This window comes from Chamaea fasciata, unplaced genomic scaffold, assembly GCF_029207755.1.
Source record: "Chamaea fasciata isolate MVZ Bird 193981 ecotype frontalis unplaced genomic scaffold, bChaFas1.0.hap1 SCAF_11, whole genome shotgun sequence".
Taxonomy (NCBI): Eukaryota; Metazoa; Chordata; class Aves; order Passeriformes; family Sylviidae; genus Chamaea; species Chamaea fasciata.
In genome coordinates, this window is record NW_027094096.1 from 11008602 (window position 1) to 11032284 (window position 23683).

The following is a 23683-nucleotide window of genomic DNA, read 5'->3' on the forward strand; positions in this document are numbered from 1 at the left end:
GCTCCCACTTCATGTTAAGTAATACTGAAGGTAGCAGAATGGCTGCACGAACCTGTCTTTATGATGAACAAATTAAGTTTTAAGGTAAGAAGCACTGCCCATGCCACAGTTGTTTGTCCATGTCATTTAAGTTAAACAAACAGAAAAATATTTATATTCTGAATTTATAATTTAAATATTATGCTAAACAAATACAAAAGCCTGTTAAGAAACTGGAGACCACCAAGATTTGAGGTTGTTCAAAAAGTTATTTTTGAATAGGGTTGGTCCAAGTAAGTCAATTCAGTTGGAAAGTTATTTGGATTGTTTTCAATAAAAATATTTCTTATCTGCCTCAAGACTTTCCACATACAAACAAGACAAAAGATTTAAAACAAACACATGGGAATGAAAAACTCAGAGACCATTTTGTCCCCCAGCCGTGTCCTGAAGTAAGTCGGGAATTGGCCATTGTATTTTATTTCCTGGCTTTCAAAAAACCAAAGGACTGTCTTCAAAGTGAAGCTGTAGGGAGCCATATGGGTGTTTTTGGAAAAGTCACGTATTGTTAAACAGAGTGGAGCTGTCTTGTATCGATCCATTGTCAACAATGTGGGCTATGAGATCGGCTAAATGAGAATGTGTTTACTGCTTCCCCCTATCGATGCTCTACCGCGTCAGTATCAAAAATCAAGCACAAACCTTGACTCAAATTTTTCGTGCTATTAATGCATTATCTTCTAAGGATTCCATGTTGATTATCTCTTTTCAATTACGTTTTTCCTTCTCTTCTTGATGAAATGCACATCCAAAGAAAGGCAGTGAAACTGATGCGGGGTCTGGAGCACAGGCCTGCGAGCAGCAGCAGAGGGAGCTGGGGGTGTTCAGCTGGGGACAAGGACACTGGGGGGACATTTTCACTTCCCCAGCTCCCTGGAAGGAGGATGTGGCGAGGTGGGGTCGGTCTCTTCTCCTGCGTAACAAGTGACAGGACGAGAGGAAATGGCCTCAGGTTGTGCCAGGGGATGGCTTAGACTGGATATGAAGATTTGCTCACCGTTCCTGGCAGTGATCTAAAGGCGTGTGGCCCTTGGGGACACGGTGTCGAGGTGACCATGGTGGTGCTGGGTTCACGGTTGGTCTCTATTGTTAAAGGCCTTCCCCAGCCTTAACGATTCCGTGATTCTAAACTGAACTTTCATAGTTGTGCTTCAGTCCTGAGTATCTCTTAAAAAACTAAACTGATTAGGTTTCACTTTTTTCTTTTTAATTTAATTAATCGTTGCCCACTTTCCTTAGTAAGTAACTATTCACTTTCCAAAAAGCTTTCATACATTTGCTACACGGTTACTAGTGGCTCTTTGGCACTCCCAATTTTATAGTTTTTCAGCGCGCTCCGTTCTCGATCCGCCCCTCTCCTCTGAGTGGCGCAGCCCAGAAGCCCTGGCAGCTCCGTGTGGGTGAGGCAGCGCCAGCACCGCGGCCGTACCGCAGCCCCGGGGCGGCCCGGCGGCGCGGCCATTGCGGGCGCCCCGCGCAGCGCCGTGCGGCCCGCAGCCGCGCATGCGCCGCCGCGCCGTTGCCATGGCTGCGGGCGGACGCGCGGGGCCGGCCCGGCGGTGGCGGCCATGGCGCTGAGGCGGCTGCTGCTGCGCTACTTCCCGCCGGGTGCGGAGCGGGGCGGCCGGGGCGCTCCGGGTGCTGCGGGGGGCCTGGGGGTGTGGGGCGTGCGGCGGGGCCCTGAGGGCCATGGCGGGTCCCCTCAGCCCGGCCCGGGCGGCTCCAAGGCGCGCCTGCCGCCCGCTGGAGCGGAGGTGCCGCTCTTTGTCCCGGTGCCTGGGTGAGAGGCGGCGGCTGGAAGCGGCTCGTGGCCCGTCGCGGCTGTAATTAGTGACTGACTTAAAGTCAAGGCAGTCTTACTCACATCACAGTAAGGAGTTTAAAAAGTCCACAGTGACTGTAGCTGACACGAAAAAAAAAAAATGTATTTGTGTTTTTAAATGGCTGTCTCGCAAAAAAAGTTGCCACTCTGCAGCTACCTGAAAGGAGGCTGGAGCCAGGTGAGGGTCGGGCCCTTCTGCCGGGTAGCCAGTGAGAGGATGGGAGGACATAGGCTTTAGCTGTGCCAGGGGAGGTTTAGGTTGGATACTAGGAAGAAATTCTTTACAGAAACAGTGAGAAGGGCTGCCCAGGGAGGCGGTGGAGCCACGATCACTGAGGTGTTTAAGGACCGGCACTCAGTGCCAGGGTTTGGTTGACAAGCGGATATTTGGTCGTGGGTTGGACTTCGAGATCTCAGAGGCTTTTTCCAACCTAGCTGGTGCTAATTCTTATTTTTTGTCCTTGATTCATGAATTTTCTGAGCGGAGCCATGCTTTGAAAAGCGGTGCTGTCATTGCCAGTACACGACTGTCACGGTGTATCATGTACTCGGGTGACTCAATGAAGTTTCGGAAGTGGAACAAGCTGGAGATGGCCAGCTCAGGAAGTGTATTGGAAAAAAGGATCTTCCTTTCAAATTAAATACTTTTCCTATGAACTTCATAAAATGAAGAATGACACAGAAGTTCATCTAAATTATCCTTTCCCACAGCAAATCAAGGAGCAGCTGAGCCCTTTATCAGCTGTTTCAAAACAGGAAGCCATGTGGGTAAACATTTTAATACTTCAGTGCAGTGGAAGTTGCAGAGGTGCCAGAGCAAACCTAGAAATGTAAAGTGTGGTATGATTTTTGATACATTACTGCACTCAAGCTTTTGCAAACACTAGAATAAATGTAACAGATTTTGTAAAACATGTTTTCCAGAGTTCTTGGAACATCAGGCTACAGCAAGTATCTTCAGAACAGCTTCTTTGAAATTAATGCTGAGGAAATCATGCAAAAAGATGCTGGAAAAAAGAGCGTGTTCGTTTCCAAGATAGAAAAAAACTCAGAAATAATATTGTTTAATATCTTTTTTCATATAAGCACGTCAGAGTTCTTCATGACCATGCTTACTCTCAGCAACAGCTAACCTCCTTCCAGACCAAGAGCTGGCATTGGGTCTCCTGAAGTCAGTGGAGCTATAAAAGTGCTGCTGTCTACAGTGCATGTTATAAAACTCCAGGAGTCTAATTATGACCTGTTTATCACTTGTTTTTGAAGGAATTATTTTCGAATATGTAGAAGGTGGTGAGTCAAAGACCAGATCCATAGATCTGCTTGATCTTAGACCGGAGTAAGTATGATATTACTTCAGATAACAGCACACTCTACATTTTTATAGCATGTTCATGTACAGCATATTTGACTGTATTAGACATAATTGAGATCAGCTATTATGTAGAGCCTATGTGCTCTACTCAGCCAGCTCTGGTAGGAAGGGCTTCAGAAAAATAACAAAATGCCAGCATTAAATAACACTGCCCAAATCTGTGGAGTTTGTTAGGCAGAAAGACATGAAATAATATGCTTGTCTTAATACTAGTGTTGATATGGAAGAGGCCTTGCATGTAAACCCAAGTCAGTAGACAGTGTAAGCTGGATATGCAGGATGAAAAATCCCAATTAAAAAACTATTAAGTTTTGTCTACCTGAGGCCGCCCAGTATCGTGCTGTGGGTAAAACCTGCCAAGTCTCTTTGTGAAAGAAATAAGTTGTCTGGTACTACTGATTACTGGTATTATATGTATACTGGTATTATATACAGGAGTATAGACACTGACAGGATACTAATTTATGGGATGTGGTGGCTCCCATTTAGAAGACTAATGCAGAAAATCCCCTTTAGGCTTGAATAATTCCCATACTAACAGAAATGCTTGGCTTTCTCGCTGAACTGATGTATGAGTGTATTGTGATTTGACTGCTGGGTATTGTCAACCCTTAGTTTCTCACTGAGAGGCAGAAATCAGTAGTTATCTGATGACATGGAAAGACGATCCGGTTGCACAGCCCAGCTGTGCCCCCCTTGCTGGGGGCTCCACGGACACTGGACCACGTGGTAGTTACTGTCACAACTAAGAGTTTGTAGAAACAGCCAGAGATTCCTGAAGCCACAGCCAGAGATAAATTTAAGACTTTTCATATATATTTTATTTTGTTACTACTCCATAGGCAATTTGTTTGGAATTTATGAAATTCCAGTTTAATTGAGACATTTAAACTGACAGTTTGGGAGAGACATCTCCCATGCCTGATCCTCCATGGAAATCGTTTAAAAAGATAAATTTCTTGCCAAGATACAATTTTTAAAAGTTGAATTTTACTGTAACTTCAGTAAGAGAGGGAAGGATGTATAAAAACCAAGAATGATTCATCCTTATTTCTTTAGGCCTTTACAGAATGAAATAAATACCTCCCATTTAATTGTTTACTTCAGTTTTTCAGCACGTAAATAATATTCTTGGGTTTAAATTCATAATTATTGCCAGAGGATGGAATGGGATGGGTTTGTGTTTGGGGTATTTCTTGAGTTTGTTTTCATTCTTTTCTCATAATTAGCACAGATGTTACTGCCTTAGTAGAAGAAATCCAAAAAAGAGAACCTCTCATCACAGCTTCCTGCTTGGATCATGTCATACATCTAGTACAAAGATTGCAGGAGAAGCTAGGGGAAAAACAGATTCACAAATTCTCTCTTTTTAAGGTCAGAGACATCTTTAAAAAAATTTGGGGGGGGAGTGGGGGTGGGAGGGGTGAACTTGTGATACTGTGAGTATGTTTTTACTGCTGTGTATTGTACTCCATGACTGATTTCTTGGAACTTTTCAATCTTTGCACTTTTGGAGTAACTGAGTCTGGCCTGTTTTTTCTGCCAGGAATTCCCCCAAAAAGGCTGAAGTATAACTGTTCCTAGGCATTGTTTTTACAGGCTTATGCACTAGGGTGTGTTTTGGATGGGAAGAAATCAGCCTTTTATTTGTCAAATAAGAGTTTGAGGGCCAGCAACACCCATAGTTACATTTAAACAAAACCTGTAAACATGCCCCAAGTAAATTAGCTGTTGGAAAGGACCAAAATATTTTCATACATGTGCCTACTTGTTCCTCATTTTGTGAAAATTATGGGATTTATGCTATTATTTTATGGGGTTTAATGCTACATGCAGTTGTCATTACAAATCCTGGTTTTCGTTACTTTCTGTCATTACTGTTATCTTTGAATGTTGATAAATTGAGCTTTGGCTTACAGACAGCACTTGAGATACTATTTCAAACAAATAGGATTTTTAAGAACAATGATTGCAGAGACCTTTCAGAGCTCCAAATCCAGGACTGAGTCTGTCAGATGAGAATAGGCTTAATTGTATTTAATTGTGGAAATGAAAATTTCTTCCAGAGATTGCATGCTACAATCTGACAGAGTTGAACGCTGTGCCTTTTTTGTGTCAGCAGATGGCAATGTGTAGCTGTTAAACAGTGTTGGTCAGTGCTATGGTATTTATTGTTACCTTAAATTAAAAGAGAAAAAGAAGAAGTTTTGTGTTGGTTTGTTCAGCTAAAAAACCCTTATGTGTTTCTAGGTATCACTTTGGTTCTTTTGACCAACAATACTCATCTGGGTGAATTCTGCAAAAATATGTGTATTTAACCTTGGAAACAGAGCTATGTAGCAAGGCATCTTAAATTTAAAAAGTTTCTCTTCCAAGTTATGCTCTCAACTGAGATAATGCCTCTTTCAAAAGCTTTAAAAATTGTTTGTTCGTAACAGAGACTGGCAAATCTTCAAATGCTTGTTCAAACTTGAGTGTAATTAATCTGTTTGTTCATTGTTGGGTGTAGTGCTGTGTCTGAGCTTCTGTATTTGGAAATAATAGAAGCAGGCAAATCCAATCAGTGCTGGCTTATTTCCTTCACTCAAGAGTGGCTAGAAGTGTGTGAAAAGAACTTTTTTGATATTTCAGTTTCATTTAAGGCTTCTAAACGAAGCACAAGTGCCAGGTCCTTCTGAGATACTAATAAAATATAGGGATTGGTGGGTGTGAGATTTTTTTTCTTTTCCCTCAAAAAAATGTTCCGTGTGTGCATTGTTTGGAAATGAATGGTTTTTATTCCTGTTGCACTGGAGTTTAATCTGAAACAAGTGTATAAACTCATCTTTTTGTTATTTCCAGTAATTGTGGTGATGGTGATGTGTTGGGCACCCTGCAGAGAAATGGGCTTTTACAGCAGTTTCTCAGGTTTTAAACTATTCCATGGCATGCTGTAGTGATTTGCAGGTTTTAATCTCAGGTACAGCTGTAGTAGATTTTACAGAACTGAGATGTATTTTTTCTAATATTGCCTTAGGGTTTGACTATTGTATGATTTGCACAGGCAGTTCTTGCTGGCTCAGAGTTCTGTGGATGAAGCAACTGCAGCACTGGGCACTGGAAGAACAGAATTAGTCTCATAATCTGAAATGACATAAAAACCCATCTCATTTTCCTCCCTTTTTTCATAATTTCAAAATACCTTTGTTGCTCAGAGCTGCCTGCATGTAGTCCTAAAAAATGTTATGGGTGAGATTTCCATAAATTTCCATAATTATTGATTCTCCATATGCAGATGGATATTGTGGCTCTCTTTTAAAAACACAATATTTTTGTCATTTCCACATCTTGATTGCTCATTCCCACTTCTGTAGCTGAAAGTGCAACTTGTGTTGCTTTCTCTAGAGAGCAGAAATTGCTGTTTGTGTAACATAAAATACATTTTCTGTTTCTCTCTCCCTCTCAGTCCTTCACTTATCAATTGTTATTTCCAGCTTGATGAGTCCCTACTCTTATGAGCAGAAAATCTATGAGGCTTTCTCATTTTCCTTTTGGAGACAGGCAGCTTGGAAAACTTGAGATAAGAAGAAGAAGTTGAAGTTCTGGTAATCTGTCAGTGATTAAATTTAACTGTTCATAAACAGTTTCTTCTTCATTCTTCACTACAGAAAAGACCTAGTAAACTGCTGGGGTATTTTTAACATCCCTTTACTCCACTGTCAGCAATTGCTGTGATTTCCCAGTTTATGATTTTATTATGCTTCAGACTTGAGGAGAGGGCAGCTTGTAATAGGTGAAATTGTTCAAGTGCAAACCATGTTTTACAGCAGCCAGTTTATTCAAACACCAACCAGATTATAATTTTTTGGTTCTTTTTAAAGTATCATGCCATGGTGACTTCCACTGCAGTATCTGAAAATATTTTCACCTCTGTTTAGTAAACCTTAATATGTATTATAGCTATAGGCTCATTCATATGAGTGATCCCGATTAAAGCACTGTTAGCGAAGAGTGCCCTCCACAACCTCTACAATACATACAGATTTTAAAGTTGAAATTCTGTCTTGGAATTTTGTCTGGCTGAGTATCTTTGTTATGGTTTTGCACACCTTGTCATAACCTCATAGGACAGACTGCAGCTTATATCTCTTCCTGTTTTCTATAACAAAGTCACGTGCCAGCTGGAAGCATCCCATACCCTAAAAGTCTCAAATTGAACTGGATTTCCTGGTTCGATGGCTAAGGCTTAATATTAGTTGGGATTTCTTTCATCAGTGATCTTGCAGTCATGGTCTCCTCTTCTGTTTTCTCCCATTCAGCTCTGGTCTAGGGTTGCCTTGCTGGTTTTGGAGAAGGTGAAGAAAATGCAAACATGGGAGAAAAACCAGTTCATTCAAATAATGCATAAAATCGAAATCAATACTGTACAACATCTTCAGTGATCACCTGATGATTAATGTGGGATTTCTTCTCCTCTAACAGGAGGAGGAGAAAAAAATTAATCTGTTGAAATATTTTGAGCAATTTTATTTATTTTGGTAGGATCAAGTGTTTTTCCTCTCATTGCCCCCACTTCTATTTCAGGTGCTTAGAACACACATATTGCCTCTGACTAATGTGGCATTTAACAAATCTGGTTCCCGGTAAGTTGCTTTCAAAGTCAGAGTATGTAACCATTAATTGAAGTTTTGTACTTGTAAATTAAATGGTAAGGAAACTTCAGTGCTCTTATCTTGCTGCAAAAAGAATTCAGCTCTGCTGCTTATAAGCAGCTTTAGGCGTAATTGGGGATTATTTTCAGGCCTCTGGGTAAACCAGTGGGAGATGCAAAAAAGTAGCAGGTGAGATTCAATTTATGTAATTTTTTTTTCTTCTACAGCCATAGTCTGTTGACAATTACCATATTACAGGGAGAAGCATCTTTATGGCAATAAACTAAATATTGCTAAAAGCTAAATGAGTCTTTGACATAAACTCATTTGGGAGTTTCACTGTAGTGAAAGTGTAGCTTTCATGTTAATTGATTTCACTGTGGACATATGTCTTATGATATTTTCCTTCATGTCTTGAAAGCAGTAGCATACTTTCTAGTTGAAATACATGAAAGAATAGAAAAAAGATGTTTTTATGAATAAGATGTAAAAAAAGAAAGAAAAAAGGGACCTCTGTGGTCATAAATCTGTCTTTTTGAAAGAAAGAGGAGATTTAGGGTCTGAAACAATGCTAACTAAAATCCGTGGAAATAAATAATTTGGCTGTGGATCAGGAGCACTAAGATATTTGCTGTATTCAGAAATGAATTTCTCTTTGCTTTAGCTTTATAACTGGAAGCTATGACAGAACCTGCAAACTGTGGGATACAGCATCGGGAGAAGAGCTGCGTTCGCTGGAGGGACACAGAAACGTTGTCTATGCAATAGCTTTCAATAACCCCTATGGGTAAATAAGTTTCCTCTGAGATTCTTCATAATTGCTAATACTGTTATTTTGCAAATGCTCTAACAAAGAATAGACTATTTCAAATGCTAAGAGTTCAACTTCTGAGTTTGTAGGGTTCAGCTGTAGCTAATCACTATAGGATGTCACTGTCATTATTTGGACGAGAGATCCATTCAAAGATGTTTTCTGCTATCACTTTTTAAAATTAAATTTAGAAATTCTAACCAAAAATTTAATTCGGTATTCAGTCTTGAAAAAATATAAATGAGTCAGTTGAATATATTGAAACACAGTTTATTTCAGTAATATATCCATGACCAGATTGTGTTCTGAATGTTAATCATTCTCTTCTGCCTCCATGTAGTAGTTGTATATGATGTGAGATATAAGTACTTATGACAATCTGTGTTGCTTCAGTTAAGGATAAAGAAGTGGATTTCTCCATTTGCCATTACAAATTCAATATTATTTAGGACGTGATTTAGAAATGTCACAGCTTTTGAGTAATTTTTGTAAAATCCACAAGGTGCTGCTGTGTGAACGTCAGATATTAATTTTTTGCACCTTTTGTTTTCCCCAGTAACTGTTTGCCCTAGGTTGGAATTTCTGCCTGTTAGGTGAAGGGAATTACATGTTAGCTACTGAAGTTTCATTGTCATTGGCTTCCTGAGGAAGCTGTCACGTGTGAGAAAACCATTTTTTCTGTAAAGTAAGATAAATTAATTCTTATTTTTGTATTGAATCACATTAGATGTCCCATTTATCAGTTGAACAATACACAATTAACGTCAGGAAATAAATGTTAAAAGATTTTTCTTACACTATTTGAAACTTCATCTCTTTCTTCTGTATGAAAAGGAAAACTTAGACCCTTCTGTGTCAATGTCTTATATTCTGATATTATGCTTTACTTTAGAAAAGCATTTAATGAAGTTTATTTATGTAGCTTGGTGAAACTAATGACAAAAGTCTGTGCAAAGATCAATAAATAGACTGTAACACGAAAGTGGAGAAGCAACATACAGCAAGACAAAACGTGATGAGAACTTTGAACTACTTCTGTATTAAAAATTTGATAAAAACCACTTTTTTTTCTGCTTATCTTTAGGTTTTAGTACAGTGCCCCATGGTACATTTTCTGGAGACTTCACTTTAGTCTTGCTCTAACTGCAGATGGTCACCACACTTCCACTGACTTCAGTGGGAGTGGAGTTCAACTTCTGAAATTTGGGTGAACTGCATTTATAATTGTTGATAAACAGATGTTATCTGATGAAATGATATAATTTCCTAATAAATCTGTAAGTGCAGCACAACATCATCCCTATAGTAGGTCAGTCATCAGCTGTGAATGTGCTAATAGATAGGCACAGTAGCTCTCTTAGAAACTCACTGTGTCTGCTAATTTTTTGCCTTGCTGTAATTCGTGTTTGTGAAATCCTGCTGCAGGATCTTGTGCATGGGAGCTTCCAAGGCTGGCTGTTGTTTCTCTGGATTCTCTGTCTCTGGAGTCAGAGGGTTTTCTACATAAAAATTATAGGATTTTTTTTTCTGTTTAGTGACAAGATTGCCACTGGATCTTTTGATAAAACCTGCAAACTGTGGAGTACAGAAACAGGAAAATGTTTTTATACCTTCAGAGGACATAGTGCAGAAATAGTGAGTAGTGATGGATGTTTCTTATTCCTTTATGTTTCCTCACACTATCGTTGATGACTGTGAGTTCCAGCTCCCTGTGAACTCCCACTGGAAGGCACAGTTATTGTGGCACATCTCTTCATACATCCAGGTCTTGTTAACATTTCTGCACTACAAGGGAAGACAGTCTGACAGTTCTTGAGATAGAATAAACCCTCATACACAGTTTGAAAATATATTTTAATCTTTACTTTCTTCCAATTTCCCTTGTCTGTTAAATGTTAAAACATTGAAAAATACCATATCAATTGGAATTTTCAGTTTATTGTACATGCTTTTTGTTTGATTACATATCACATGTTTTTCTAGCTGTCTTCATTGCCTCATATTTGAAGAACTAAATACACAAGAACAGCATTGCTTGTGTTGTTGTCTTTCACACAGAGATCTGTACTGCATGTACAGAACTGACTGGGGCTGTAGAGGAATGAATTTCTGAAATGTAAAGTGTGTTAACTGGGAATATGTGGGATGCTGAAATGTCAAAGATCTATGAAATTAAAACAGTTTAAGTGTAAAAATGCTTGGTTTCCTCTCTCATGCACTAGGACCGATATCAGCAATAGCAGGTACCTTGATGCACAAATTTCAGCTTAAAAGATCAGGGCAATGACACTAAAACTCTGAATTTCAATGATAAATGGGTGTTTTGGCATTTTTAAAAATAGCTGTACAATCACTGTTCAATGAGATATTGCTGTGAATTGTTTCTGGAAAAAAGTATTGAATTTAATTGCAGATTGAATGGCCTTAACTAGAGCAAGAAAATGGTGGTTTACCATATTGGGATCTGGGGTTTATTTCAGTGTATTTTTGATTCTCTGGATACTCTAAATTACCCCTTATAATGGAGAACATGTTTGTTCATTGAGAAAGGCTGCCGTGATTTCGCTTCCACAAGTCAGTCAGGTAAATGTTTAAAGGCCTCTCCATTTTTTCTGACTTCTTAGGGGTTATATTAGACCTGGAGTGTTATGAGTTATGCTGACAGGTAATTAGAAGAAGATAATTGCCATCAGGAGATGATGTGTTTCTCTGAATCAGACCTGTTTCTGAAAGGCCATTATTGCCTCTGATACATTGCTGGCAAGGGCATGCCCATAGCTACTCACGATGAAAAAGCTGAGCTACTGTTTTCCTTTTTTCATGGCACCTGCTATTCTTTATTTGCAGAGCAATCACACTGGATAATTACAGAGAATGGGAGGATGACTAGATGATTTTTTAATGTGAAAAATGAATTAAAGTAGTTGTTGAGCTTTTGTTCTTGCTTTTTCTTAAATATGATGTTGTGGCGATGCCCTTGGCAAGTGACATCGATAATGACACCTGATAGGGCAAGAGCCCACAGAGTGTGTTTGTGCGTACACAGAACTGTTTGGATGATCTTTGCCCCAGTCTCATCAAGCAACAGAGAAAACCTGCCAAATGATATTGCTAGGGAGGACTGTCAGACTGGACAGTAATTGGAGGGTTTCAAAGAGAATTTGGAAGTAAAGAAAACAAAGCATGTGCTTGCAAGGTGTCCATTTGGTTTGAGTACTTATCCAGTTATGTGGTAAGGATTTGTTGCTGTTCTAGTAAGCTGTTGGAAGAATTCCTCAAGTTTTCTGTATGCCATAAAATATTATCAGTCCTTTTTCTTATTTAAAAATATTAATCCTGACCCTTGCTTTATTTTTTTTTTTTTTTAGAAAATATGTGTAAGTGGATTCCTTTGAACTTTTTCTATCCAATGTTTCTCGCTACAGGTATGTTTATCATTTAATCCTCAGAGCACACTGTTGGCAACTGGAAGCATGGATACCACTGCCAAATTATGGGACGTAGAGAAAGGAGAAGAAGTAGCCACTTTAAATGTATGTTTGCATTATGTTTTCGAAGGTGTTCCTTGCTATCTTAGTTTGCCAGCTGAGATAAATAACAGTGTAACCATTACAACTGTTTCAAACCTTGCAGTTTCCTTTACCAGGTGATCCCATTGTGACTGCAGTCACAAAACAGAATAAGAAAACTTGAAGGGAATGAGAAAGCTATGGTATTTCATGAGTCCAATTTATCAAAAGACAGATTTTCTCATTGCAGTGACATTACTGCTATAGATTAGAATCACTTCCATCACTTGTTAGAGCCTGCTGCTCCACTGTCAGTTGTGACCTCCTCTGTGTGGAGGAGGTAAACCTGAGGAGAGGACAGCCATCCAGTCACCTCTAGATTGTCATCTCTCTGTGCTCTGCATGGCTTGCTGGCATTCCCCAGGGTCAGATTGGCCTTTGCTGCTTCAATGCATTTCTCTCACATAAATCCTAAATCATATGTAGTGAATACGCTTCCTGCTTGAGTGGTGTGCCTGAATTTTTGTAGTTGTTGGGATATTGACTATTCCACAGTCAGGTACATCTTTCTGTCAAAATTGTGATACACTGGAGAAGACAGTAAATAAAATAATGATGAGTTATGGAAGGATTATGCTGCTAAAAAAAGACTACATGTTCAACTATATTAATGGAAAGGTAATAATTTTTATTCTCATACTCCTTTTTAAAAATTCTCTCAGGGGCACTCAGCAGAAATTATTGCTCTGTCTTTCAATACCACTGGAGACAGGATCATCACTGGCTCCTTTGACCATACAGTCGCAGTATGGGATGTTGGCACTGGCAGGTACTAAAGCACTAATAAATATAATTTTGCATTGTATGATTTTGGGACAAATTAAATAAAAAATGTTGAGCTACACCTTACAGAGCTTGTATTTAATTTAGAGTATATATTCCTTCATTTTGTGATTTGTTACTCCTGCTCTCTTTGTTCTTTTGTAAAGGAATGCTGCTCATGAAATACTTTTGTATGTATTCTTTGGTTTAAATTTCTATCTTATGAGCACTAAAGAGGCAGAAAGAATGGACAGATCCTGTGCTTGTTCCTGGTGAATTCTCCAGACAGGAATATATTTTATCAACATGGAAACTCTTGACTTGCAAGGTGTCTAGGATTTCTAGACTCCTTAGGCAGAAAGTATATTTTATGTTATAGAAAATTATTCTGGTTATGTTATCTTTAAAAACTATAGAGGGTGTATTTTTCCTTCTCACCATCCTTTGTCGATGTAAATTTAACATGAATTCTCCCTTGACTGTAGAGAACAAAATCTCTTGATTAAGATGCCAACAAATAATAATGCAACAGGTAAATGTGAACTTGTATAATACTGACAAATCCACTTGTTTTTTCGGTGGGAAATTCAGGGTAAGTAAATTATCACCCTGATTACTGACAAAGTAATTTGTGAAGATAACCATTCTATTTTGTTTACGGGGTTGTGCCTTTTTTTTTTTTTTTTTTTTTTTTTTTTTTTTTTTTTGTGAGAGCAGGGGGAATATCTCTGAAATTTATATCTAAAAGGAAAGTGTGTGTATAGTGATATCTTGGGATAATAGACAATATATATGAAAGTGAGACTGTGGGATTTATAAGTAGTGTACACATAGTATATCATTTAAAGCTTGATATTACAATCTTTGAGTTTATTCGACACCAAAACTCATTCAGCAAATTAACCTTTGAATTCAGCTTCCTTCGGTCTGATGTTCTTGCAAATATTTTTGTTTGAAAACAACTTTTTCAGCTTATTGTCTGAGCCTTCAGTAAAATCAAAGGGCGGGGGGAATTTTCGTGTTGCATTTATTTTTCTATGAAATCAATATGGACTTTACATCAGGGCCAATACCAGGAATATGAAGGAGAAGTTTCTCACTGGCAGCTCTGGGGATTAGCTAGTGGGCAATAGAATTGTTCCAAGGCCAGCAGTCAGCCTTTCAGATGGCACTTGGGCATGAATACCTTGAGGAATAGTGGAAAGTTGCAATCAGAAAGACTGTGAGCAAATCATAATTTACTGTTTACGGGTTCAGGTAGATTTACAAAAATCTTGGAGGTTTTGTGTGCTTGTTTTTCACCATGTGAATTTGATGAGGTGTACAGCTTTCCAAATTTGAGTTTCTTGTGATTCTGCTGGCTGACCCTGCTGAGCACATATGTTCCTGAGTTTTATTCTGGGTAGGTGTCCTGAACTGCCCTGAGGGAAGTTGATATAGGGATAAGAAATCTGAACAAAGTTCAAGATTTTCTTCATAAAATATTACGATTAAAAAGAAAAAAAAAAAGGGCGAAGAGGGAAACACACTTTTGTAATCCAGGTCTGTATTTCCATGGCAGATACAGTCTGTTATAATTCAGTTGATGGTGTCTGCAGAGCTTCATTTGGCAAATCAACAGCCCAGCCCTGTATCTTGGGTCAGGGGTGCTGGACACCAGCGTGCTGAGAGAGAAGCAGTTTCTCATTTGCATTTCTAGTCAAATACTAGAGCATCCATAGATCAAATTTCACTTGGAAACTGAAGGCTAAGAAAATACTATCATGACTAAAGCTGATTGCTTTTAATAACTAACTTAAGTGGGATTTTTATGGCACTTCATAAGCCTGTCTTCTGTGTTCTTTCTGTGTATCTGATGATGGTTTCTGTGAGATTTTCTCCGCTTTGTTTTTCTGTTTCTTGATCAGATTTTTCTGTCAAAGCTTGAAGCCCACATTGCCTTTTTGAAAATTGAAAGTTTAAGCTTTCAGCTTTTAAATTAAAACTTTTTTCTAGGTATTACTAGGTATTTTGGGCATTAGGTATTACAGTAACAGCAGTCTTGATGGCCAAATAATGTGTTCATAAAATTAAGTTTTCCTCTGTTATCTACTTGTTGATTTTTGGTTTTACCTTAAAAAAAATCTACACAATTACAACAATGTAGACCTCACAGTGTTAGAAAGTAAAAGGAGTAATTCTGTAAAATGCTAAGAATGTAATCAAGTTTCTGTTATTATAAACAAATAGCAAATTCAAATGCTCAGGAAATTTTCTTTGCTGTTCATTTAGCACATATATTAATTTTGCTACCCTTATATGTCTTGTGCAAGAAATAAAAACATTGCAGTCACCTAAACTCATCTAGTTGTTTTTCTAGTCCTTAGTTTATCTGTTATTTACAGTCTGCTTCTATTGATGATGCAGTGATATTAACATTATGATAATAACCCAGTTGGCTAATCCTTTAATACATGTATATCTCAATTAATCTCTTTTAGGCTTTGTTGCCTTATAGGCCATTAATTAATAGGAAGCGGTATTGGCTAATCGTAACCTCTCTACTCAGATAAAGCTGAAGAATTTAATGGGACTTGTATTGCCAGTCTTGTGCAGCAAGAAGTTCAGGATTAGTGAGGATTAGAAATCATATTTCAGTTGGGCTGTCATTTGCCTGTTATTTGGGAACATACTCGCATTAAGTACCTGATTAACTTCCATTTGATCTTCAGTGGATTTTATAAAAGGTTTAGATTATATGGAGTTTTAAAGATGTACTGTTTGCAGTTCATTGAAGTAGGATAATGGGAGAGTAATGTGGAAAAGCTTGCTGTATATGCTTGGCATGTAGACGAATACAAGGAATCTGTCACTGGTACTGAAAATCATCACATTTCACTGGAAATATATTCACTAAAATATTTTTGAAAGAGAAGGGAGGAATTTTCCATTTTAGTCCTTACTGCCTCTTTTTGCCGTAGATAGGAAATGGAATTGATGTAGTGCTAAATGAGCTGCACCACTCCATTTACTTGCTTTAGTGGTGAAGACTTTACACCTTATCTATACCATTTTCTAAACTTATAATTTATATGTGTGCATAAAAATACACACTATAAATGTAAATGATTATTTTAAATTTTATTTTTTTGGTAGGTTGTTACATACTTTAATAGGCCACCGAGGAGAGATTAGCAGTGCCCAGTTCAACTGGGACTGTTCTCTCATTGTCACTGGATCAATGGACAAAACATGCATGGTAAGCTGGTTGAATAGGTAGTGAATACAGCTACTTGACATATAAAATGTATTTTTTTTAAATTGAAGAGCATTATTTTAAAGTAGTACCTACAATGAGTTAGAGAATTTGTAACTAAATGTAAAACCTATAATCTTACTCATTTCAATGAAGTCTAGTTAAGTCTTGTTTAATCAATACACTGAGCTAAAAAATGAATAGGACTTCATTAACTCAACTACAGAGTGACTCATTATTGATTTGTGTTCGGCTTACATGTCAACATCAGAAAGGGCCTCTATGAGTCACTTTATCAATCAGCTAGGTCTCTATAAGGTAAATTAGTCCAGAGAAGTGATCAGTGCCCTGTTTGTGTGTGCAGCTGTGGGACGCTGTGACAGGGACACACATAGCGACACTGGCAGCGCACAGCAAGGAGGTGCTGGACGTGTGCTTCGACTACGCCGGGCAGCGCATTGCAACCGCCTCTGCTGACGGTGAGTCAGGGAGGGATCTGCAGCAGCAAACACCTTTGTCCTTTCCCTTTGGCTCTGCTTTGAACATAGCTTGATGAAGAGGAGGACTGGATTCAAAACTATAGATCAAGCAATGTTTGTTGCATTACAGAAATTGGGCTTTAAACTTTAAAAGTTTTCTCCAGTGACAAAGTTCTTACTCTCGTACTTCAATCACCTCCATGTGTCTTTCCCCTTCAACTTCAAACTTGGCAGGAAATATTTCACTTGTGGCTGGGAATATATTTTAAATGTGTATGTAATTAGATTTTGAGGGGGTTGATATGGTGGCTCAGATTTAGGCTTAAATGAAAAATGAAGTTGGAATTTTACTGGTGGATTTGCTAGCAGGCTTTTCTAATGCACAGCAAGAGGTAGTGAAAGAAGCAATTTTGTTTTGTTATTGGCATGCAGTAGTTTTGCATGTTTACTATTTTTCCAGGAATCACAATAAATAGTTTTCTGTATTCACCTGATCAGTTATTTATATTATACTGCATAATGACAATACAGTATTAGTTTTAGATACACATTTCCAGAAACAGGATACCAGACTGGATGGGGAGGACTATTTGGATCTATTTTCCCGTACTTGCTATGTTAAGACAAAAGACAGTGTAAAAAGCTTCCTGATATTAAATCATTACCTTATTAAATTATTATAGATTATGAAATAAAATGAAATGTACATGCATTCTGAAATAACAGGCTTCAGTAAGCTGTGTTCTATGAGGACCTTTGTATTCATATTTTAGGAATTTTCCAGGAGAATCCATTTCTGATTAGTAAAGGAAGTCAGTCTTTTCCAACTTGATTACAGATTTTTTTTAGCATGCTCTACCCGTGGAGGAAACTCTGTGGAGTTTGCTTCTATTTCTTCCAAAATTAAACCTGAGGATGCGTTCCTTCTGACCTTATTGAAATGTTCTTACTGAAATGGGTGCTTAAGCATAACAATCACATATGGCTCCTACTGCAACAGGGTCAGCAAGAGTCTATAATGCAGGAACGAAACAGTGCATTGCAAAGCTAGAAGGGCATGAAGATGAAATCTCAAAGGTAAGTTGTGTGTGGTTTGCACCTTTTTAATCTATGTGTGACCTCCAATCCATCACTAATTCCATGATGCAGGAATACTGGTAATCATTATACCACCGCATTCTTTAATATTTAAGATTGACAAGTCTGGCTAAGAAGTTATCTTTACTAAAAGAACATTCCTTGTGGCTAAAAGCTATCAATGACCACTTCTGAGCTAAGACAATACTGGATGTGCTACTCCTGTGGGTTCCAAGTGCCAGCTCTGTACTGTCCTGTCATTACCATTTGATTCCTTAGAATGGTGGCAGCCACTTAAGTCCATCCCTCCAAGGGGTGGACACCTGGCTTTGTTGATATTGAAATGACTGTTTCCTTAGCTCTTTTCCTGAATCAGTTGGGTCTGTACACCCACTTGGTCAAGAACAGGGGAGGAAAGAGGGAGATGCTCTTTGAGTGTTCTTTCAGTGTCATATTGTTAACAGAGCTCCTGTCTGACCTGTCCTAAACCTGTGTTATTCTGCCATTGGAGTCCCACATTCTCTGACAGAATGAGCACCAGGTCTTTAATCTCCTGTTGATATCTTGAGGCTGTTGCCTCTAAGACTTTTACCATCACCCCTATTCCTTGCTTCTACCAGATGTGCTCCTCTTTTCACTTTGTCATTTCCCTGCACACCTGATTTATGGAATGGAACAGAAAAAACATATTTCTGTGGAAAAAAACATGGAGAATCTTATTTTCAAAAGATATAAGGGATCTTATATCTTTTATATTTATATAAAATATTTATTTTTATATTTATCTTTGTATTTCCAAATCCCTTGCATAAAGGATTTGGAAATTCAAAGTCTATTTCAAGAATCACTTGGTCATGAGGAGTGTGCTCATGTGCTTTGCCTATCTGGCGCAATTTTGAACACTAAGGTTCTGTTTCAAATACATTTTGTTGCTTCCAACATTGTACATATTTTTCAAAGTTTGTTATTTACTGCTTGCAGCTTTTCATTATTCTTTTAAATAGATAATCTTCCTAGCTTCCAAGCTAGTGTGCTTTGTTTGTACTGCTTTTTTGGATGTATTTTGACTTTGAAATATTAATATTTTGAATCTCGGATGGTTCTTAACGAACAAACCTTAAATGCTTTCTTTCTGATGATTTGTCTATATAATCATTTTGCTGAGAGAATAGTAAGTTCAGAAGGATTGGTCCCAATCCTGAGGACACTCTGAACCCCTGCTGCCAGGAGGGTGGGTTAGAGACAGCTTCCATCAGGGCCTTAGTACTGGCATCATTTCAGTGCTGGAGGAGAGAATCTGCTCCTCTGGGGGCACGTGGAAAAGGCCATATATTTCTGCAGAGATTCTATGGTATGAGATGTGACCACTTAGGAATGTTATTACTTGAAAATTGGATTTCTGGGGAGCAGACATTTTGCCCTCAGTGATTAAGCAATTTTGAGTTATATAATAAACTGGTATTGTCTGGTTAGTGCTCGAAAAATGTACCTGATTGTCTGGAAATGCATGCAGTTATGGCAGTGATTGTTTAACAAATATGAAGACTTACTATAAAATTAATTGTTTCCTGTGCAGATTCTGATACCACAGAGATGTATGTTATTTAATGTAGAACTCTATAAAATATGTATACATTTTACATTGGAATGATGACATTTAAATAAAGCTGCTACATTTGCTACCAATTCTGATTTTGGTGCTTGATGTTTGGAAGTTATGATCCTGTAGTATGGTCATGGTATGTAAGGCCTTTGTAAAATACACAAAGTTTTCAGCCACAGAAGTTTGCCAGCATGACTCTAGTGGAATACTCTCCTTGATTTTGGCTAAAAAAATGGATTGCAAGACTTGCTGCTTTCTATTTTCATCTTTCAATCACTTTGATATGCTTCCTTCTCTAGGCATACTGACTTGCTAAGTAACATAACTCATTTCCCTATTTTTTAAAGGTGTGTTTCAACCCTAAAGGCAATTGCATACTAACAGCCAGTTCTGATAAAACAGCTCGACTCTGGGATGCTGCTACTGGACACTGCCTTCAGATATTAGAGGGTCATGCTGATGAGATCTTCTCCTGTGCTTTTAATTACGAAGGTGATACAATCATTACAGGTAACTAATATATTCTGTTTTGCTTTACTTTTTTTTTTTTTTTTTTTGAGAGACATCTGAAATCTTGCTACAGCAAAACAAAAATAGTCTGAAATCTTTCCTGGGGCCAAATGCAGGTACCAGCAGTGACTTGCAATATAGTCAAGAAAATCTAGAACTTCACTTGAGAACTGAGATTTAAGACCATATGGCCATGATCAAGTTTGTGCAAAGGCACGGGCATGCCCTCCCATCTCTTCAGTGGGCACTTACCAGCACCAGAGCAGTGACTAAGCCATTTTCTCACAATGCACTGCTATGAGAGAGGTGTGGATGAACAAAAGGCAAAGGTTTCTAAATGGGAGCACACCTTTTGTGTATTTGGTACTGAACTCTGATCAGGTTTCCTTCATTTCAGTCATGGGATGCAGCTAAAAATATTGCCTTAGATTCTGCTGCCTGTTGCTAGTTGTGGAGAAAAAAAAAAAAGCATGTGTCTTCTGGGTACACTGTGATGTAGGTATTAACAAAAATGGATAGACTGTGTGATACAACTAAATGATTCTTTCACAATGTGTGTTTATTCCTAGGGAGCAAGGATAACTCCTGTAGAATCTGGCACTGACTGAAGAAAAGGAAGGATCCAGTTTGATGTATGCCTGCCTACTTTGTGAGTTTCAGAGTTAATAAAGTCAGACTTTCAGATGTGTTTTCTTTTTGTCTTTGTTCACCTTCTGTTGAAGTAGAACAGTTATCTAGATTTGGTAGGTTTGACTTACATATGGCATCGTAGAACTGCGGAAGTTGGAAGGGACCACTGGAGATTATCTAGTACAACAGCCTGCCCTGCTCAGAACCCTGTCATCCAAGCAGGCTGCCCAGGACTGACCTGGGTTTGAATATCTCCAAGGATGAAGACTCCACAGTTTCTCTGCACAACCTGCTTAGTGTTTGATCACTTGCATAGTAAAGAAGAAAAGTAGGGGTTTTTTTCTTCCATCTTACCTTTAATGGAATAGTTCCTTATATTTCAACTAGTGCATGTTGCCTCTTCACTGAGTAGCGCTAAGAAGAATCAGGTCTGTTATTTCAGTCACCAGAGAGAAATCATTATTAGTGAGAATGAATGCATAGGATAGCTCAATTTCTTTATGTGTAATTTTTTACTAGTAACCTCTTCAATAAAAAAACCAATAGACCATTATAGTAATCGCAGTTGTGAAAGGAATGTTGGTATGCGCATGCTTTGGGGACTTTTGTATTATTTTTTTGTGTGTGTGTAATAAAGTATTGAATTAAAATGCCAGTTTTGATTTTTGTAATACAATGCCCCATTCATATTGCTGGAGAAAACCAGCAGCCAGTTTTGAGCTGCCTTGCTATTAACTATTACATGGATGGTGCAGTTAAACTCCCCTCTCATACTTGCCCACGTCTTTCCATTCAATCCATTCCTTTCTGCTCAGTCCTCATTCTTTTATTTTGAACTGAGTTAAAAAAAAATATCAGTGGTGAGTTCAGCTTGGAATCCTAGCCCAGTGGTTAAGCCCAGCATGAAGAAACTGCTTACCAAGGATTGGGGGGCCAAGGATCCCGACATAAACTGAGAAGTGGATGAGAAACTCCGGCAAGTTATTTATTAGCATACAATGGTCTTTTAGCCAGGCTTACCTCTCCCAGAAATTGCCAATAGGTTTCACCTGTGCAGAGCTTGCTCCACTTCCAGAGAGCATCTGGAAGTGCAGTTGCTCTTTGCAGGCATAGTGAAGGAGCAGAACTGACTGGTCTCCTCCAGCAGACTTGAAAGTAGGATGAAGAGGCAAAGAAGGAGAAAGGAAGTGTAAAGCAGAGAATGAACTTGGAGGTATTTTGTTTATATTCTATATCTCTGGGTGACTGTGGACTTCTAAATGTTGTTAAATTTAGTAGGAAATTACTAAAGCTGCTGTGTTGTGACTACCTCTGAGTGCTTGCCAGCATCCTTGTGTGTAAATGAAGAAACAAAAGTGCCTGTCATCACTTGGCAGATTTCCTGGTTATTTCAAGTAGTGCTGTGCTGTGGGGAAGTGAGTAGAGAGTTGCAGATGATTTAAAATGAAATGTTCACCAGTAGACAAAGTGGCTGATCCAAATGTCTCTGTAATGCCTGTGGTGCTTCCTGGGTTTTTGTGCAAAACCTTTGGATGTCAAAAATGTATCTCAGTAAGTTGGAATTGGAAGGGCCAAGAAGGGCAGTGCTGTTCTGTGTTGGTTTAGAATTGCCCAATGTCCCTAGATTGATGGACATCTGTGATCTGGGAGATTTCCAGCTGACAAAAATGGAGGAAAATTATTATAATGAGATGTACACGGTTATTGCTATGTAGTTAAAAACTGAAATTTGACTTGCTGTGGGCTATCACAAAGTAGAAAATATTCTTTGGACTGCGATTAGGAACTAGATTCTCCCCCTACGCCCTTTAATCTTTTAGTTTAGTTTTATTCCTGTTGCCTCTTCCTTTATGATTTTTTTCTTATACTATGCTAGTGAGTCAGATGTCTGTAATAGCTTTTGGCTTAAAGTTCTTGTCCTATTTTTGCAAGAAATTGTGAGTTGAGGTTTCATACAGTAAGCATTGGACTGGCAGGCCATCTGAATTCTATTTCTGATTCTTCCTAGATTCTTGAGTGTGTAGAAGTGCTTTTCAGGCTAAGTTATCTAAATTTCCTGCTCATATGTGAAATATTTTCACATCTGGTGTGGTTCACAGCACTTCTGGAAAGGGTACTGGCTTGGCACCTTGTAAGAGCTTCAGTAGTACTCTAGTTACTCTCTGTGAATGCTTTGATGTTCGGTTCTTTGCACCTTGGTTTACCCATATGTGGATTTAATAAATTATAGAGATATGTATTAGGAATGTATTTCATAAATGTATCTATCTTCCTGAAACCATTCTGTGCGTCTGGAAGCAGCTTTATCCCTTTCTTCGATTCCACTTTAGTCCCTCAGCCAAAATGGTGAATGTGTAGGTTCTACCTCTATTACCTGCACTTTTAAAATCTGCATCCCTTTTACTATCCAAGTGCTACTTTGATCACTGTGTGGTTGGAGTGAGATGTAACTTTCAACATTACCCTGAAATGCTGACAAACTTGGCTCCCTGTGACCTTACTGGAAAGGATTACCTTAGGAGAGCCCTGAAGTGCTTTAGTAGGGCTCATCACTGTAAAAACTTATTTGCTGTATTCTTTCTGTCCTTTAGATCTTAGAAATCTTTTCAGAATAAACCTCTGTGAATATGCAATTATGTTTTTCTGGGAAAGAAGTTTGTGTCACGTAACTGCTCTAGGACAGAACATACATTTCACAAGGCTGGGGATTTCCATGTAGGCACATGATATGTACTTGGACTTGTGACGTGTGAGATGCAAATTCTTTCTGAATAGGTGATGACAGTAATACACCCACTCATGTTTCAAAAGTGGCATTTTGTGTGAATTCCATTTTTTGTCTCCTTCAGTGGATTCACTCACATTTCCTGGGTAGTTAGTGAAAGGATGTGGAAATATATCCTGCTTCTATTTTCCAGTTTGCTGCACTTCACTGTCTAATTCTCAGCTGAAGCTGGGAGGAGGATGCAATACTATCAGCCAGCCCTGTCTTCACTGGAAATTGTTTTACTGAGTTTGATAGTCCAGCTTGTGTAATATAACTGTCTGTCCTGCTAAATGCTGCACAGCTGCAGGTTGCCTTCTGAGGGCCTGTTCCTTGTGATGACTGGGGTCAGAGTGGGTTGGGAAAACTGAAATTGTGG

The 23683-nt window shown here is 38.5% G+C and overlaps 1 protein-coding gene across 1 annotated transcript; it reads left to right on the forward strand.

Moving 5' to 3' along the window:
- Positions 1–1568: 1568 nt before the first annotated feature.
- DAW1 (dynein assembly factor with WD repeats 1) lies at positions 1569–21184 on the forward strand. Its single transcript, XM_066193820.1, has 13 exons — positions 1569–1647; positions 3125–3197; positions 4463–4607; positions 7797–7855; positions 8529–8651; positions 10211–10310; positions 12101–12208; positions 12907–13013; positions 16142–16244; positions 16606–16720; positions 17721–17797; positions 19748–19910; positions 20480–21184. Exons 1-13 carry the CDS (start codon positions 1608–1610, stop codon positions 20512–20514), a joined length of 1248 nt encoding a protein of 415 aa, XP_066049917.1. The 5' UTR covers positions 1569–1607; the 3' UTR covers positions 20515–21184.
- The last annotated feature ends 2499 nt before the right edge of the window (positions 21185–23683 follow it).

Coding starts and splice junctions, on each gene's coding strand:
- DAW1 (XM_066193820.1), top strand. CDS start 1,608: ATGGCGCTGAGGCGGCTGCTGCTGCGCTACTTCCCGCCGG. Junction 7,856..8,528: donor TTTAACAAATCTGGTTCCCG/GTAAGTTGCTTT, acceptor TCTTTGCTTTAG/CTTTATAACTGGAAGCTATG. Junction 19,911..20,479: donor AGGTGATACAATCATTACAG/GTAACTAATATA, acceptor GTTTATTCCTAG/GGAGCAAGGATAACTCCTGT.